The sequence below is a fragment of the Carcharodon carcharias genome, chromosome 13 (genome assembly GCF_017639515.1).
Source record: "Carcharodon carcharias isolate sCarCar2 chromosome 13, sCarCar2.pri, whole genome shotgun sequence".
Classification (NCBI taxonomy): Eukaryota; Metazoa; Chordata; class Chondrichthyes; order Lamniformes; family Lamnidae; genus Carcharodon; species Carcharodon carcharias.
Window position 1 is genome coordinate 61,162,510 of NC_054479.1, and position 15,440 is coordinate 61,177,949.

The window sequence follows — 15,440 nt, forward strand, 5'->3', positions numbered from 1 at the left end:
GTCTCTAGAAGTTCTCCTCATAATTTAAGTCTCTAAGCCCCGTACCATTCTTGTAAATCTGTGTTGTGCCCCCTCCATGGCCAATCTATGCTTCTTGTAAAGAAGGAGCCTTTAACCTGCACAGCGTATTAATTTGCTGATGTGGGAGCATATGAATTGGCTGATCTGCAAGAGCTCTGTGCTGACAGTCCATTACTCAGCATCGCCACTCCCACTCAACTAACTTTGAAAACAATAAACGAGTGATCCATTTTCTCAACTCTGCTTCTCTTGACCCTCAATGGCCAGACTGCATGTCCAACATGCAGTGGATGAGTCTTAACTTCCTCCAGCTACACATTGGGAAGATCAAAGTTATTGATTTGACACCAACAACCACCACCTGCACCAACCATGTTCTCTTACCAGATCCCCCACCCTCTCTCTTGAAGAACCAGATTATTCACAATCTCTGCATCCTGTTCGATAATGAGCTGAGCTTCAGGCTCCTTTACAGGTTGTCCATTTTTACAACTGCAGCATGTCTGTTTCCACCCCTACCTCAGCCCCTTTCCCTGTTGAAATCCTAATCCATGTCACCTCCAGGCTTGAGCCTCAACACTTTGTCTCTGGCCTGCCATCCTCTACAAACTCCAACCTGTGCAAAACATTGTTAAACTTAAGTCATGTTCGCACATCCTCCTCATCCTCTCAGTTCCCCACAACTCTTATTTAAAAACCTGCAACTCCCTTCCTAACAGCACTGTGGGTGTACCTACACCGCATGGACTGCAGTGGTTCAAGAAGACAGCTCACCACCACCTTCTCAAGGTCAACTAGGGATGGGCAATAAATGCTGGCCCAGCCAGCAGAGCACACATCCCGTGAATGAATTAAAAAAAAACAATTCCCATAATCCTCTATAACATCTTCATATACTCTTTTAGCCCCATGTACTCCCCACTCCATGTCCTCAAAAACTATCTGTTTCTCCATCTCTGACCTCTCATACATCCTATCACCATTCACCCCACCAATCTCTGGATTTCCCTCCCTTAAAATCTCTTAAAACCATCTCATCAATCAAGCTTTCCTATCCTCACCTGAAATCCGCATTAATATGCCTGACAGAAAAAATGCGCTGACAGCCTGATCAAGTCTCTATAAATGATTGGCACTGATCGGCCCTGGAATCTAACAGTTAGTCACAGACACAAATTTTACCTCTGAACAGTAAATGGTGACACCACAAAGCTGAGGTTCAGGAAACCCACAGGCACTTGCATTTCAAGCCTCCATCCCAGAAACTTACTGTATTGACACTTCTTGTCCCTGCAAACCTGAACATATAGCAGCCAAGCCAGCAAGGATCGCCGCAGGCAATGACGTTGGTATACTTGCTGCGCTTGGGCATTCCTCTCCTGCTCTTGCTGCAATAGATACAACAATGCATTCCACTGAAGCCAGGCCTGCATTCAAAACAGAGGAGACAACAGTTAACAAACTGCACACAATCTGCAGCAATAACATCTTCTAGCATTCACCTTGTCCAATTGCAAATGAAATTTTTATCATGTATCACAGTGTTTGTCTTTAAGTATGTTTGTAAGATACATAGAAATAAAAAGTACAAATCAGAAATTAATCAGCATCTGAAAAATAGAGTCAGTTTCAGATTTTGTGTCCCACTCAGACCTATCTTGACAATATTTTTCAGACAACAGGCTCAGGGATTAACTAACCTAAGGCAGGACTGCAGTAGGTGCATGACTTAGTTTCAGCAGATCAAGGCTAGAAAGTAGAAAAGCCAAGGTTCCTGGGCACTACCCAGGGACTCCTGCTGGCGAGCGCAAGTATGGATGTCAGCAGGGGAGGGGATTGGACTCGGCTCCAATGTCTTTGTCAAATAGCCTGTCAGTGTTCACTGCCAAGGCCCATGCACACAGAACAGACGCCCATGAGGTACAGAGTGTACTGGCATCTGCAAAACTGCAACCCAGTAATGAACAGTTGGAGGAAGTGAGAGTGAAGTCGGGAAGAAATAAAAATAAATCCAAAGCAGCGACAAAGACAAATTATCCTGTCTTTATTAAGCATAATAGAATGTTCTGTCTCACTGAGCCCACATTGTTTGAACGGTTTCATCAGTATTCAGCTTAGCTGTTCAGTGGACTGCAGGTAACAGATCCCAGCGAGAGAGGCAAAGAGAGCAAGAGAGAGACGCGCGCGGGCCCAGAGAGAGGGAGAGGGGCGCGCGGGCAGAGAGAGGGAGAGGGGCGCGTGGGAAGAGAGAGGGAGAGGGGCACGCGGGCAGAGAGAGGAAGAGGGGCGCGCGGGCAGAGAGAGGGAGAGGGGCGCGCGGGCAGAGAGAGGGAGAGGGGCGCGTGGACAGAGAGAGGGAGAGGGGCGCGCGGGAAGAGAGAGGGAGAGGGGCGCGCGGGCAGAGAGAGGGAGAGGGGCGCGTGGACAGAGAGTGGGAGAGGGGTGCGCGGACAGAGAGAGAGAGAGGGGCGCGCGGGCCGACAGGGAGAGGGGCGCGCGGGCCGACAGGGAGAGGGGCGCGCGGGCAGACAGGGAGAGGGGCGCGCGGGCAGACAGGGAGAGGGGCGCGCGGGCAGACAGGGAGAGGGGCGCGCGGGCAGACAGGGAGAGGGGCGCGCGGGCAGACAGGGAGAGGGGCGTGCGGGCAGACAGGGAGAGGGGCGCGCGGGCAGAGAGAGATAGGGGCGCGCGGGCAGAGAGAGATAGGAGCGCGCGGGCAGACAGAGACAGGGGCGCGCGGGCAGAGAGAGAGAGGGGCGCGCGGGCAGACAGAGAGAGGGGCGCGCGGGCAGACAGAGAGAGGGGCGCGCGGGCAGAGAGAGAGGGGCACGAGGGCAGAGAGAGGCGCGTGCGGGCAGAGAGAGAGGGGCACGAGGGCAGAGAGAGGCGCGCGTGGGCAGAGAGAGAGGGGCACGAGGGCAGAGAGAGGCGCGCGTGGGCAGAGAGTGAGAGGGGCGCGCGGGCAGAGAGAGAGAGGGGCACGCGGGCAGAGAGAGGGAGGGGCGCGCGGGCAGAGAGAGGGAGGGGCGCGCGGGCAGAGAGAGGGAGGGGCGCGCGGGCAGAGAGAGAGGGGCGCGCAGGCAGAGAGAGAGAGGGGCGCACGGGCAGAGAGAGAGAGGGGCGCACGGGCAGAGAGAGAGGGGCACGAGGGCAGAGAGAGATGGGCGCGCAGGCAGAGAGAGAGGGGCACGAGAGCAGAGAGAGACGGGCACGCAGGCAGACAGAGAGGGGCACGAGGGCAGAGAGCGGGAGGGGCGCGTGGGCAGAGAGAGGGGCGCGCGGGCAGAGAGAGGGAGGGGCGCACGGGCAGAGAGAGAGAGGGGCGCGCGGGCAGAGAGGGGCGTGCGGGCAGAGAGGGAGAGGGGCGTGCGGGCAGAGAGGGAGAGGGGCGTGCGGGCAGAGAGGGAGAGGGGCGTGCGGGCAGAGAGGGAGAGGGGCGTGCGGGCAGAGAGGGAGAGGGGCGCGCGGGCAGAAAGGGAGAGGGACGCGCGGGCAGAAAGGGAGAGGGACGCGCGGGCAGAAAGGGAGAGGGGCGCGCGGGCAGAGAGGGAAGGGCGCGCGCGGGCAGAGAGAGGGGCGCGCGTGCAGAGAGAGGGAGGGGCGGGCAGAGAGGGAAGGGCGCGCGCGGGCAGAGAGTGAAGGGCGCGCGGGCAGAGAGGGAAGGGCGCGCGGGGGCAGAGAGAGGCGCGCGCGGGCAGAGAGAGAGGCGCGCGCAGGCAGAGAGAGGGGCACGCGGGCAGAGAGAGGCGCTCGCGGGCAGAGAGAGGGGGGCGCGCGGGCGGCGAGAGAGAGGGGGCGCGCGGGCAGAGAGAGAGAGGCGCGCGCGGGCAGAGAGAGAGGGGCGCGCGCGGGCAGAGAGGGGCGCGCGCGGGCAGAGAGAGAGGGGCGCGCGCGGGCAGAGAGAGAGGGGGGGCGCGCGGGCAGAGAGAGAGAGAGGGGCGCGCGGGCAGAGAGAGAGAGGCGCGCGCGGGCAGAGAGAGAGAGGCGCGCGCGGGCAGAGAGAGAGAGAGGGGCGCGCGGGCGGACAGAGAGAGGGGCGCGCGGGCGGACAGAGAGAGGGGCGCGCGGGCGGACAGAGAGAGGGGCGCGCGGGCGGACAGAGAGAGGGGCGCGCGGGCGGACAGAGAGAGGGGCGCGCGGGCGGACAGAGAGAGGGGCGCGCGGGCGGACAGAGAGGGGGCGCGCGGGCGGACAGAGAGAGGGGCGCGCGGGCGGACAGAGAGAGGGGCGCGCGGGCGGACAGAGAGAGGGGCGCGCGGGCGGACAGAGAGAGGGGCGCGCGGGCGGACAGAGAGAGGGGCGCGCGGGCGGACAGAGAGAGGGGCGCGCGGGCGGACAGAGAGAGGGGCGCGCGGGCGGACAGAGAGAGGGGCGCGCGGGCGGACAGAGAGAGGGGCGCGCGGGCGGACAGAGAGAGGGGCGCGCGGGCGGACAGATAGAGGGGCGCGCGGGCGGACAGAGAGAGGGGCGCGCGGGCGGACAGAGAGAGGGGCGCGCGGGCGGACAGAGAGAGGGGCGCGCGGGCGGACAGAGAGAGGGGCGCGCGGGCGGACAGAGAGAGGGGCGCGCGGGCGGACAGAGAGAGGGGCGCGCGGGCGGACAGAGAGAGGGGCGCGCGGGCGGACAGAGAGAGGGGCGCGCGGGCGGACAGAGAGAGGGGCGCGCGGGCGGACAGAGAGAGGGGCGCGCGGGCGGACAGAGAGAGGGGCGCGCGGGCGGACAGAGAGAGGGGCGCGCGGGCGGACAGAGAGAGGGGCGCGCGGGCGGACAGAGAGAGGGGCGCGCGGGCGGACAGAGAGAGGGGCGCGCGGGCGGACAGAGAGAGGGGCGCGCGGGCGGACAGAGAGAGGGGCGCGCGGGCGGACAGAGAGAGGGGCGCGCGGGCGGACAGAGAGAGGGGCGCGCGGGCGGACAGAGAGAGGGGCGCGCGGGCGGACTAGAGAGGGGCGCGCGGGCGGACAGAGAGAGGGGCGCGCGGGCGGACAGAGAGAGGGGCGCGCGGGCGGACAGAGAGAGGGGCGCGCGGGCGGACAGAGAGAGGGGCGCGCGGGCGGACAGAGAGAGGGGCGCGCGGGCGGACAGAGAGAGGGGCGCGCGGGCGGACAGAGAGAAGGGCGCGCGGGCGGACAGAGAGAGGGGCGCGCGGGCGGACAGAGACAGGGGCGCGCGGGCAGACAGAGACAGGGGCGCGCGGGCAGACAGAGACAGGGGCGCGCGGGCAGACAGAGACAGGGGCGCGCGGGCAGACAGAGACAGGGGCGCGCGGGCAGACAGAGAGAGGGGCGCGCGGGCAGACAGAGAGAGGGGCGCGCGGGCAGACAGAGACAGGGGCGCGCGGGCAGAGACAGGGGCGCGCGGGCAGACAGAGACAGGGGCGCGCGGGCAGACAGACAGGGGCACGCGGGCAGACAGACAGGGGCACGCGGGCAGACAGAGACAGGGGCGCGCGGGCAGAGACAGGGGCGCGCGGGCAGACAGAGACAGGGGCGAGCGGGCAGACAGAGAGAGGTGCGCGCGGGCAGAGACAGGGGCACGCGGGCAGACAGAGACAGGGGCGCACGGGCAGACAGAGAGGGGCGCGCGGGCAGACAGAGTGAGGGGCGCGCGGGCAGACAGAGAGAGGGGCGCGCGGTCAGACAGAGAGAGAAGCGCGCGGTCAGACAGAGAGAGAAGCGCGCGGGCAGGGAGAGAGAGGGGCGCGCGGGCAGGGAGAGAGAGGGGCGCGCGGGCAGGGAGAGAGAGGGGCGCGCGGGCAGGGAGAGAGAGGGGCGCGCGGGCAGGGAGAGAGAGGGGCGCGCAGGCAGGGAGAGAGAGGGGCGCGCGGGCAGAGAGAGAGAGGGGCGCGCGGGCCGAGAGAGAGAGGTGCGCGCGGGCAGAGAGAGAGAGGGGCGCGCGGGCAGAGAGAGAGAGGGGCGCGCGGGCAGAGAGAGGGGCGCGCGGGCAGAGAGAGAGAGGGGCGCGCGGGCAGAGAGAGAGAGGGGCGCGCGGGCAGAGAGAGAGAGGGGCGTGCGGGCAGAGAGAGAGAGGGGCGCGCGGGCAGAGAGAGAGGGGCGCGCGGGCAGAGAGAGAGGGGCGCGCGGGCAGAGAGAGAGAGGGGCGCGCGGGCAAAGAGAGAGGGGCGCGCGGGCAGAGAGAGGGGCGCGCGGGCAGAGAGAGAGAGGCGCGCGCGGGCAGAGAGAGAGAGGCGCGCGCGGGCAGAGAGAGAGAGGGACACGCGGGCAGAGAGGGGCACGCGGGCAGAGAGAGGGGCGCGCGGGCAGAGAGGAAAGGGCGCGCGCGGGCAGAGAGAGGGGCACGCGGGCAGAGAGAGAGGGGCACGCGGGCAGAGAGAGAGGGGCGCGCGGGCAGAGAGAGGGGCGCGCGGGCAGAGAGGAAAGGGCGCGCGCGGGCAGAGAGAGGGGCACGCGGGTAGAGAGAGAGGGGCACGCGGGTAGAGAGAGAGGGGCGCGCAGGCAGAGAGAGAGGGGCGCGCGGGCGGAGACAGAGAGGGGCGCGCGGGCAGACAGAGAGAGGGGCGCGATGGCAGAGAGAGAGAGGAGCGCTCGGGCAGAGAGAGAGAGGAGCGCTCGGGCAGAGAGAGAGAGGAGCGCTCGGGCAGAGAGAGAGAGGAGCGCTCGGGCAGAGAGAGAGAGGAGCGCTCGGGCAGAGAGAGAGAGGAGCGCTCGGGCAGAGAGAGAGAGGAGCGCTCGGGCAGAGAGAGAGAGGAGCGCTCGGGCAGAGAGAGAGAGGAGCGCTCGGGCAGAGAGAGAGAGGAGCGCTCGGGCAGAGAGGGGCGCGCGGGCAGAGAGGGGCGCGCGGGCAGAGAGGGGCGCGCGGGCGTAGAGACAGGGGCGCGCGGGCGTAGAGACAGGGGCGCGCTGGCGTAGAGACAGGGGCGCGCGGGCAGAAAGAGAGAGGGGCGCGCGGGCCGACAGAGACAGCGGCGCGCGGGCAGACAGAGAGAGGGGCGCGCGGGCAGAGAGAGGGGCGCGCGGGCAGAGAGAGGGGCGCGCGGGCAGACAGAGAGAGGGGCGCGCGGGCAGACAGAGAGAGGGGCACGCGGGCAGAGAAAGAGAGGGGCACGCGGGCAGAGAAAGAGGGGCGCGCGGGCGGACAGAGAGAGGGGCGCGCGGGCGGACAGAGAGAGGGGCGCGCGGGCGGACAGAGAGAGGGGCGCGCGGGCGGACAGAGAGAGGGGCGCGCGGGCGGACAGAGAGAGGGGCGCGCGGGCGGACAGAGAGGGGGCGCGCGGGCGGACAGAGAGGGGGCGCGCGGGCGGACAGAGAGAGGGGCGCGCGGGCGGACAGAGAGAGGGGCGCGCGGGCGGACAGAGAGAGGGGCACGCGGGCGGACAGAGAGAGGGGCGCGCGGGCGGACAGAGAGAGGGGCGCGCGGGCGGACAGAGAGAGGGGCGCGCGGGCGGACAGAGAGAGGGGCGCGCGGGCGGACAGAGAGAGGGGCGCGCGGGCGGACAGAGAGAGGGGCGCGCGGGCGGACAGAGAGAGGGGCGCGCGGGCGGACAGAGAGAGGGGCGCGCGGGCGGACAGAGAGAGGGGCGCGCGGGCGGACAGAGAGAGGGGCGCGCGGGCGGACAGAGAGAGGGGCGCGCGGGCGGACAGAGAGAGGGGCGCGCGGGCGGACAGAGAGAGGGGCGCGCGGGCGGACAGAGAGAGGGGCGCGCGGGCGGACAGAGAGAGGGGCGCGCGGGCGGACAGAGAGAGGGGCGCGCGGGCGGACAGAGAGAGGGGCGCGCGGGCGGACAGAGAGGGGGCGCGCGGGCGGACAGAGAGAGGGGCGCGCGGGCGGACAGAGAGAGGGGCGCGCGGGCGGACAGAGAGAGGGGCGCGCGGGCGGACAGAGAGAGGGGCGCGCGGGCGGACAGAGAGAGGGGCGCGCGGGCGGACAGAGAGAGGGGCGCGCGGGCGGACAGAGAGAGGGGCGCGCGGGCGGACAGAGAGAGGGGCGCGCGGGCGGACAGAGAGAGGGGCGCGCGGGCGGACAGAGAGAGGGGCGCGCGGGCGGACAGAGAGAAGGGCGCGCGGGCGGACAGAGAGGGGGCGCGCGGGCGGACAGAGACAGGGGCGCGCGGGCGGACAGAGACAGGGGCGCGCGGGCAGACAGAGACAGGGGCGCGCGGGCAGACAGAGACAGGGGCGCGCGGGCAGACAGAGACAGGGGCGCGCGGGCAGACAGAGACAGGGGCGCGCGGGCAGACAGTGACAGGGGCGTGCGGGCAGACAGAGACAGGGGCGCGCGGGCAGACAGAGACAGGGGCGCGCGGGCAGACAGAGAGAGGGGCGCGCGGGCAGACAGAGAGAGGGGCGCGCGGGCAGACAGAGACAGGGGCGCGCGGGCAGAGACAGGGGCGCGCGGGCAGACAGAGACAGGGGCGCGCGGGCAGACAGACAGGGGCACGCGGGCAGACAGAGACAGGGGCGCGCGGGCAGAGACAGGGGCGCGCGGGCAGAGAGACAGGGGCGAGCGGGCAGACAGAGGTGCGCGCGGGCAGAGACAGGGGCACGCGGGCAGACAGAGACAGGGGCGCACGGGCAGACAGAGAGGGGCGCGCGGGCAGACAGAGTGAGGGGCGCGCGGGCAGACAGAGAGAGGGGCGCGCGGTCAGACAGAGAGAGAAGCGCGCGGTCAGACAGAGAGAGAAGCGCGCGGGCAGGGAGAGAGAGGGGCGCGCGGGCAGGGAGAGAGAGGGGCGCGCGGGCAGGGAGAGAGAGGGGCGCGCGGGCAGGGAGAGAGAGGGGCACGCGGGCAGGGAGAGAGAGGGGCGCGCGGGCAGGGAGAGAGAGGGGCGCGCGGGCAGAGAGAGAGAGGGGCGCGCGGGCCGAGAGAGAGAGGTGCGCGCGGGCAGAGAGAGAGAGGGGCGCGCGGGCAGAGAGAGAGAGGGGCGCGCGGGCAGAGAGAGGGGCGCGCGGGCAGAGAGAGAGAGGGACGCGCGGGCAGAGAGAGAGAGGGGCGTGCGGGCAGAGAGAGAGAGGGGCGCGCGGGCAGAGAGAGAGGGGCGCGCGGGCAGAGAGAGAGAGGGGCGCGCGGGCAAAGAGAGAGGGGCGCGCGGGCAAAGAGAGAGGGGCGCGCGGGCAGAGAGAGAAAGGGGTGCGAGGGCAGAGAGAGAGAGGTGCGCGGGCAGAGAGAGAGAGGGGCGCGCGGGCAGAGAGAGAGAGGGGCGCGCGGGCAGAGAGAGAGAGGGGCGCGCGGGCAGAGAGAGAGAGGGCGCGCGGGCAGAGAGAGAGAGGGCGCGCGGGCAGAGAGAGAGAGGGGCGCGCAGGCAGAGAGAGGGGCGCGCGGGCAGAGAGAGAGAGGGGCGCGCGGGCAGAGAGAGGGGCGCGCGGGCAGAGAGAGAGAGGGGCGTGCGGGCAGAGAGAGAGAGGGGCGTGCGGGCAGAGAGAGAGAGGGGCGTGCGGGCAGAGAGGGGCGCGCTCACACACTGGGAGGGGCGCGCTCACACACAGAGAGGGCCGCGCTCACACACAGAGAGGGGCGCGCTCACACACAGAGAGGGGCGCGCTCACACACAGAGAGGGGCGCGCTCACACACAGAGAGGGGCGCGCTCACACACAGAGAGGGGCGCGCTCACACACAGAGAGGGGCGCGCTCACACACAGAGAGGGGCGCGCTCACACACAGAGAGGGGCGCGCTCACACACAGAGAGAGGCGCGCACACACACAGAGAGAGGCGCGCACACACACAGAGAGAGGGGGACACGCACACACACAGAGAGAGGGGGACACGCACACACACAGAGAGAGGGGGACACGCACACACACAGATAGAGGGGGACACGCACACACACAGATAGAGGGGGACACGCACACACACAGAGAGAGGGGGACACGCACACACACAGAGAGAGGGGGACACGCACACACACAGAGAGAGGGGGACACGCACACACACAGAGAGGGGGACACGCACACACATACACAGAGGGGGACACACACACAGAGGGGGACACGCACACACACAGAGTGGGACGCGCTCACACACAGAGAGGGGCGCGCTCACACACAGAGAGGGGCGCGCTCACACACAGAGAGGGGCGCGCTCACACACAGAGAGGGGCGCGCTCACACACAGAGAGGGGCGCGCTCACACACAGAGAGGGGCGCACTCACACACAGAGAGGGGCGCGCTCACACAGAGAGGGGCGCGCTCACACAGAGAGGGGCGCGCTCACACACAGAGAGGGGCGCGCTCACACACAGAGAGGGGCGCGCTCACACACAGAGAGGGGCGCGCTCACACACAGAGAGGGGCGCGCTCACACACAGAGAGGGGCGCGCTCACACACAGAGAGGGGCGCGCTCACCCACAGAGAGGCGCGCGCTCACCCACAGAGAGGCGCGCGCTCACCCACAGAGAGAGGCGCGCTCACACACAGAGAGAGGCGCGCTCACACACAGAGAGAGGCGCGCTCACACACAGTGAGAGGCGCGCTCACACACAGTGAGAGGCGCGCTCACACACAGTGAGAGGCGCGCTCACACACAGAGAGAGGCGCGCTCACACACAGAGAGAGGCGCGCTCACACACAGAGAGAGGCGCGCTCACACACAGAGAGAGGCGCGCACACACACAGAGAGGGGGACACGCACACACACGGGGGGGGACACGCACACACACAGAGGGGGGGGACACGCACACACATACACAGAGGGGGACACGCACACAGAGGGGGACACGCACACACACACACACACAGAGGAGGACACGCACACGCACACACACAGAGGGGGGGACACACACAGAGGGGGACACACACACACAGAGGGGGACACGCGCACATACACACACAGAGGGGGACACGCGCACACACACACACACAGAGGGGGACACGCGCACACACACACAGAGGGGGACACGCACACACACACACACACACAGAGGGGGACACGCACACACACACAGAGGGGGACATGCACACACACACAGAGGGGGACAAGCACGCACACACAGAGAGGGGGAGACGCACACACACACAGAGAGGGGGGGACATGCACACACACAGAGATAGGGGGACGTGCACACAGAGAGAGAGAGAGAGAGAGAGGGAGAGAGAGGTACATGGCTGCCACCTGCTGGCTGAATACAGGTCAGCATGAGCAGTCCAGCTCAGTCACTCACCCAGTCACATGAACACAAGAAGCCATGAAAATTGAGGAAGAATCAGGAAGTAGTAAATAAATAAATCTTGGTCATTATTTAAATCAATGACTTTCTTAGTAGCTATCACAAAACAAATGCATGGTCTGCATTGGAAATTTAACTGTCCTTTCAAGCTTGACTCCATTGCGTTATTTTTCACCTGACCAATTCTCCGTCTACTTCTTCTGGCTAAAATGCAGGTCCCGTGGATCTAGGTACTCTATTACCTCGGCAAGTTTCCATCATATCTAGGTCTGCTAGATTTTGATTTGTCACTAGGCTGCTACAGAAGGATTTTGGTGAAATTGACATTTAAGTGTTATCAGATTAAATATCGTGCTTAAGGATTAGACTGAAAGGCCTTAAGAGCTGAAAAATGTAATTTAGACAATTAAGACAGCCTGAAACTGAGTGCTTCAGACAACAACATTTAGCTTGAAGAGTGAAGAAACATTCACACCGATTCAAGGATTTTTTTTTAGGTAAGCCTAGCATTGAAAACAATATAATTTTGGGAGAGGGATTAGTCATTTTAGCTGGCCAATCTATTGTGGAATCTCTGGATGGGGAAGAAGTCAGTCACTTTACCCTTCCACTTGCTGTGAATATGCAGGCATATATAAAGGGGATATGGGTAGTCAAGCTGTTAACAGGGGTCTGCACAACCCAAGCCTGGGCCCAGTCCTGGAAGCTCAATTATAGATTTTTTTTCTCTCAAGTTTGTCCAGTTTTGTCTTTTGAAAACAATGTTCCAAGCTTCATAAAAGAGCACTGCATATTCCCAACAATCCTCTGCAAAAAACTAAATTCACAGGGCAGCCATTTTGTTCATTTACGTTACTTTGCTTTATTATTCCTGAGTAATGCATTGGTAGTCCACTAAAAAGAACAGCTCACCCTGATGGCTCAATAAATGAACTGCACTGTACCATGCAGAATAAGGGACTCCCTCAATGTGAAATGCAGTTGGGTTCCTATCAATGGTCTCAACAGCACTCAGCTGTAGAAGAGAAAATATTCAGGCAAGGTTATCACTCCTGATTATCATTCCATGTCCCCCTGCAGTGAAGTGCGTGGACAACAACCCAAGATGGAACTAGAATCAGCCATGATGTCCGCTGTGGCTCGCATGCTAACACTCACTCTCGAGGCTCATGCAGTATGGCCACTGGCTGGTGCCTTGGAATTGTACTTTGAAAAGGGTGGTTGGAAGGGGAAAATATGAAAACAAATAGACAATGAATATTCTACAAGTTCCACATAAATTTACTTAATTTTTTTAAAAAGATTTTCAACACTGTAAATATGGGTAAAAAGGTAAGTATAGTGCAAATACTAAAACAAAGCAGACATGTACAACCCAGAAAGCCCAAATTTCCTGAATGTTTTGGTGTGCAAGGCGCATGAAAAATCTACCCTCATACCTACCCTGTGCTGCAAGGTTTTTGCCCAATGCTGCATTGCTAACCCGTCCATTTTGCGATTTCTTTCCTTCCTCTCCAACTGTTTGGTCCAAATGGACCACACAGCCCTAGCAAGAAACAGTATTGGTTAATATGGTAAGTTCCTCCTTTAACAATTTACCAACGGTGGGCTGGGCAGCCATTACAAACTATATCAAATATTGAAAAAGGCGAGGAGAATGGGATCTGTTGCAAATACAATGAGATCTGCAGGAGTAACATTCTGTATTGATAGAGGACTTCAATTATCCAGAAATAGCCTGGGATATAACCCTAATGGCGATGGACAAGTGATCTGTAGAGCGCATTCTGTACTGGTTTCTAAATGCAATGAAAAATACAGCACTGAACATGAGTCCAGGTAAGAATTGGGGACAATAGCTGATCTGAAGCTAAGAAATCATCATCCATGCTTTTTTAAAAAAAACTTTCAAACGCAACGATACCAAAAGCTCTCCTGACCAACTTCCCGCCTTCCACCATATAATAACTTCAGCTCTTCCAAATTCGTTTAGAATTATAGAATAGTACAACACAAAACAAAACAAAACCATTCGCCTAATGTGTCTGCACCAGCTTTATCAAAGAGCAATCCAGTTATCCCCATTTTCCTGCATATTGGTGGGTTACTTCTGGATAACTTAAATTCTCTATCAATACAGGCCTGTTACTCCTGCAGATCTTTTTGTACTTTCAACAGATCCCATTTCTACACCTTTTTCAATATTTAATATAGTCTGTAATAGCTGCCCAGCAATGTTTTCCTTTTCAAGTATATATCTACTTCCTTTTTGCGAGTTACGATTAAATATGCTTCCATCACCATATCAGAAAATGTGTTCCAAATCCTAATCACTCGTTGCATATAAGGTTTTCCCTCATCTTGCCTCAGGCTTTTATCAATCAGCTTAAATTTGTGCCCTCGTGTTATCCACCCTTCAGCTACTGAAAACAGTTGCTTTTTATTTAGGCTATCTAAACCCTTCATGTTCCCCATAATCTCAGTCCCACTCGCCCATCACCCCTGCACTCACTGACCGACACTGGCTGATTCATCAACACCTCAAATATAAAACTCTCATTTTTACATTCAAATTGCTCCATGAACTCACCCTATCTCTGTAACCTTGGGGGAGACAGGGACATAGTGGCAGTACCACTGGGCTTGTAATCCAGAAGTACAGGCTAATGCTCTAGGGACATGAGTTCAAATCCCACCATGGTGAAATTTAAATTCACTTTATTAATCCAATCTGGAATTGAAAGCTAGTCTCACTGATGGTGACCATGAAACTATAACTGCTTGTTCTAAAAACCCATCTGGTTCACTAATGTCCTTTAGGGAAGGAAAGCATCATATTTTACCTGGTCTGGCCTACATGTGTTTGACTCCACACAACAGTGTGGTTGACTGCTTTCAAGGGCAATTAGGGATAGGCAACAAATTCTGGCTTTGCCAGCTCTGACCACATCCTATGAAAGAATATAAAACAAACCTCCTCCAACCTGACAACTGTCTGATAACTCTGAATTCTTCAATTCGTGCCCCACTTTCGACTTCCAACAATGGGCAGATGTCTTGGTCCTAAGTTCTCAAATTCACCTCTCTGAACCTCTCCACCCCTCTCTCCTATGGGAGGCTCCTTAAAACCTCTTTCTTTGGATCAAACTTTTGTCAGCTGTCCTACTATCTTGTTCTTATGTCTCATTTCTCTTTTGTGGAACACCTCTGGGTTGCGTTACAATCTTAAAGTTACGATTGAAATGCAAGTTGTTACTGAGAACATTTAGGAACCAGTGAACAGATTTAGGCATGCACTCAGAATGACAACAAAATGCCTCTATCAAAATCAAAGCTGCTGGACTGAAAAAGGGCAAATCTACAAAGATGGAAAGGAACTAACTTTGATTAATTGGACAGAAACGCTGACAATGTTTAAATTATGATGCTGGACAAAGTCCAGCAGCTTTGTTTTTGATATAGGCTTTTTGTTGTCATTGAGTGCATGCCTAATTCTGTTATGTTCACTGGCTCCTACATGTCCTCAATAACAACTTGCATTTCTATCGTAACTTTAAGATTGTAATGCAACCCAGAGGTGTTTCACAAAAGAGTAATGAGACATAACAACAAGATATAGGACAGCTGACAAAAGTTTGATCCAAAGAAAGAAGTTTTAATGTAAGGTGCTGTACGTGAGTTATAATTTGGGTCTGACACTTGCGTGTACTGATGAATCCAGCCCTTGATATATCGGACCTGGAGCTGACTTTTGGTATATCTGGCCTGGTTTCAGTGATGCTGACACTAAGCGGTCAAAGTAAATTCTTCTGTTTTTCACCGCTGACATCCTCCAATTAATTGAACACAAAATTTAATTGAAATAGTCTAACGGTTGTTGGTTTGTACTTACTGAAGAGTTGCTTTTACACGGAACTCATCTGCCTCAGTCTGCATCATACGCTTGGTTTTCCGTATGTCTATGTAAAAGGACCAGTGAATCCAGATCTTCCGCATCATCTGTGAATGAGCTGAAGGAAACAGAAAGAAACATCATTGAATAAGCTCAAATTTAACAAGGATAGTGGCAGACTGTTGATAGTGAAACCATGTTTGTTAGTGAGAAAGAACCAGTGGTATACATTTCCCATGGTACCTGATGACAACAGATCTTTTTTAAATGTTTTGTTTGTTCATGGGATGTGGGTATCACTGACTAGGCCAACATTTATTGCCCCTCCTTAATTGCCCTTGTTCAGAGGGCATTTTAAGAGTCAACCACATTGCTGTGGGTCTGGAGTCACATGTTGGCCAGGCCA

The 15,440-nt window shown here is 60.0% G+C and overlaps 1 protein-coding gene across 6 annotated transcripts in view; it reads right to left on the reverse strand.

Annotated features, from left to right (window-relative positions):
• The window catches only part of sfi1 (SFI1 centrin binding protein), a 151,414-nt gene that overhangs the window by 112,419 nt on the left and 23,555 nt on the right, over positions 1 to 15,440 (reverse strand). For all 6 annotated transcript variants that reach the window (XR_005944702.1, XM_041202035.1, XM_041202037.1 and 3 more), the window contains 3 exons: positions 15,035 to 15,152; positions 12,586 to 12,688; positions 1,292 to 1,448 (listed from right to left, as the gene is read on the reverse strand). Coding sequence is in view for 5 of the 6 variants with exons in the window: in XM_041202035.1 (XP_041057969.1) it covers positions 1,292 to 1,448; positions 12,586 to 12,688; positions 15,035 to 15,152 (378 nt within the window). In the remaining variant the exon portion in view is untranslated. The remainder of the gene's footprint in view (positions 1 to 1,291; positions 1,449 to 12,585; positions 12,689 to 15,034; positions 15,153 to 15,440) is intronic.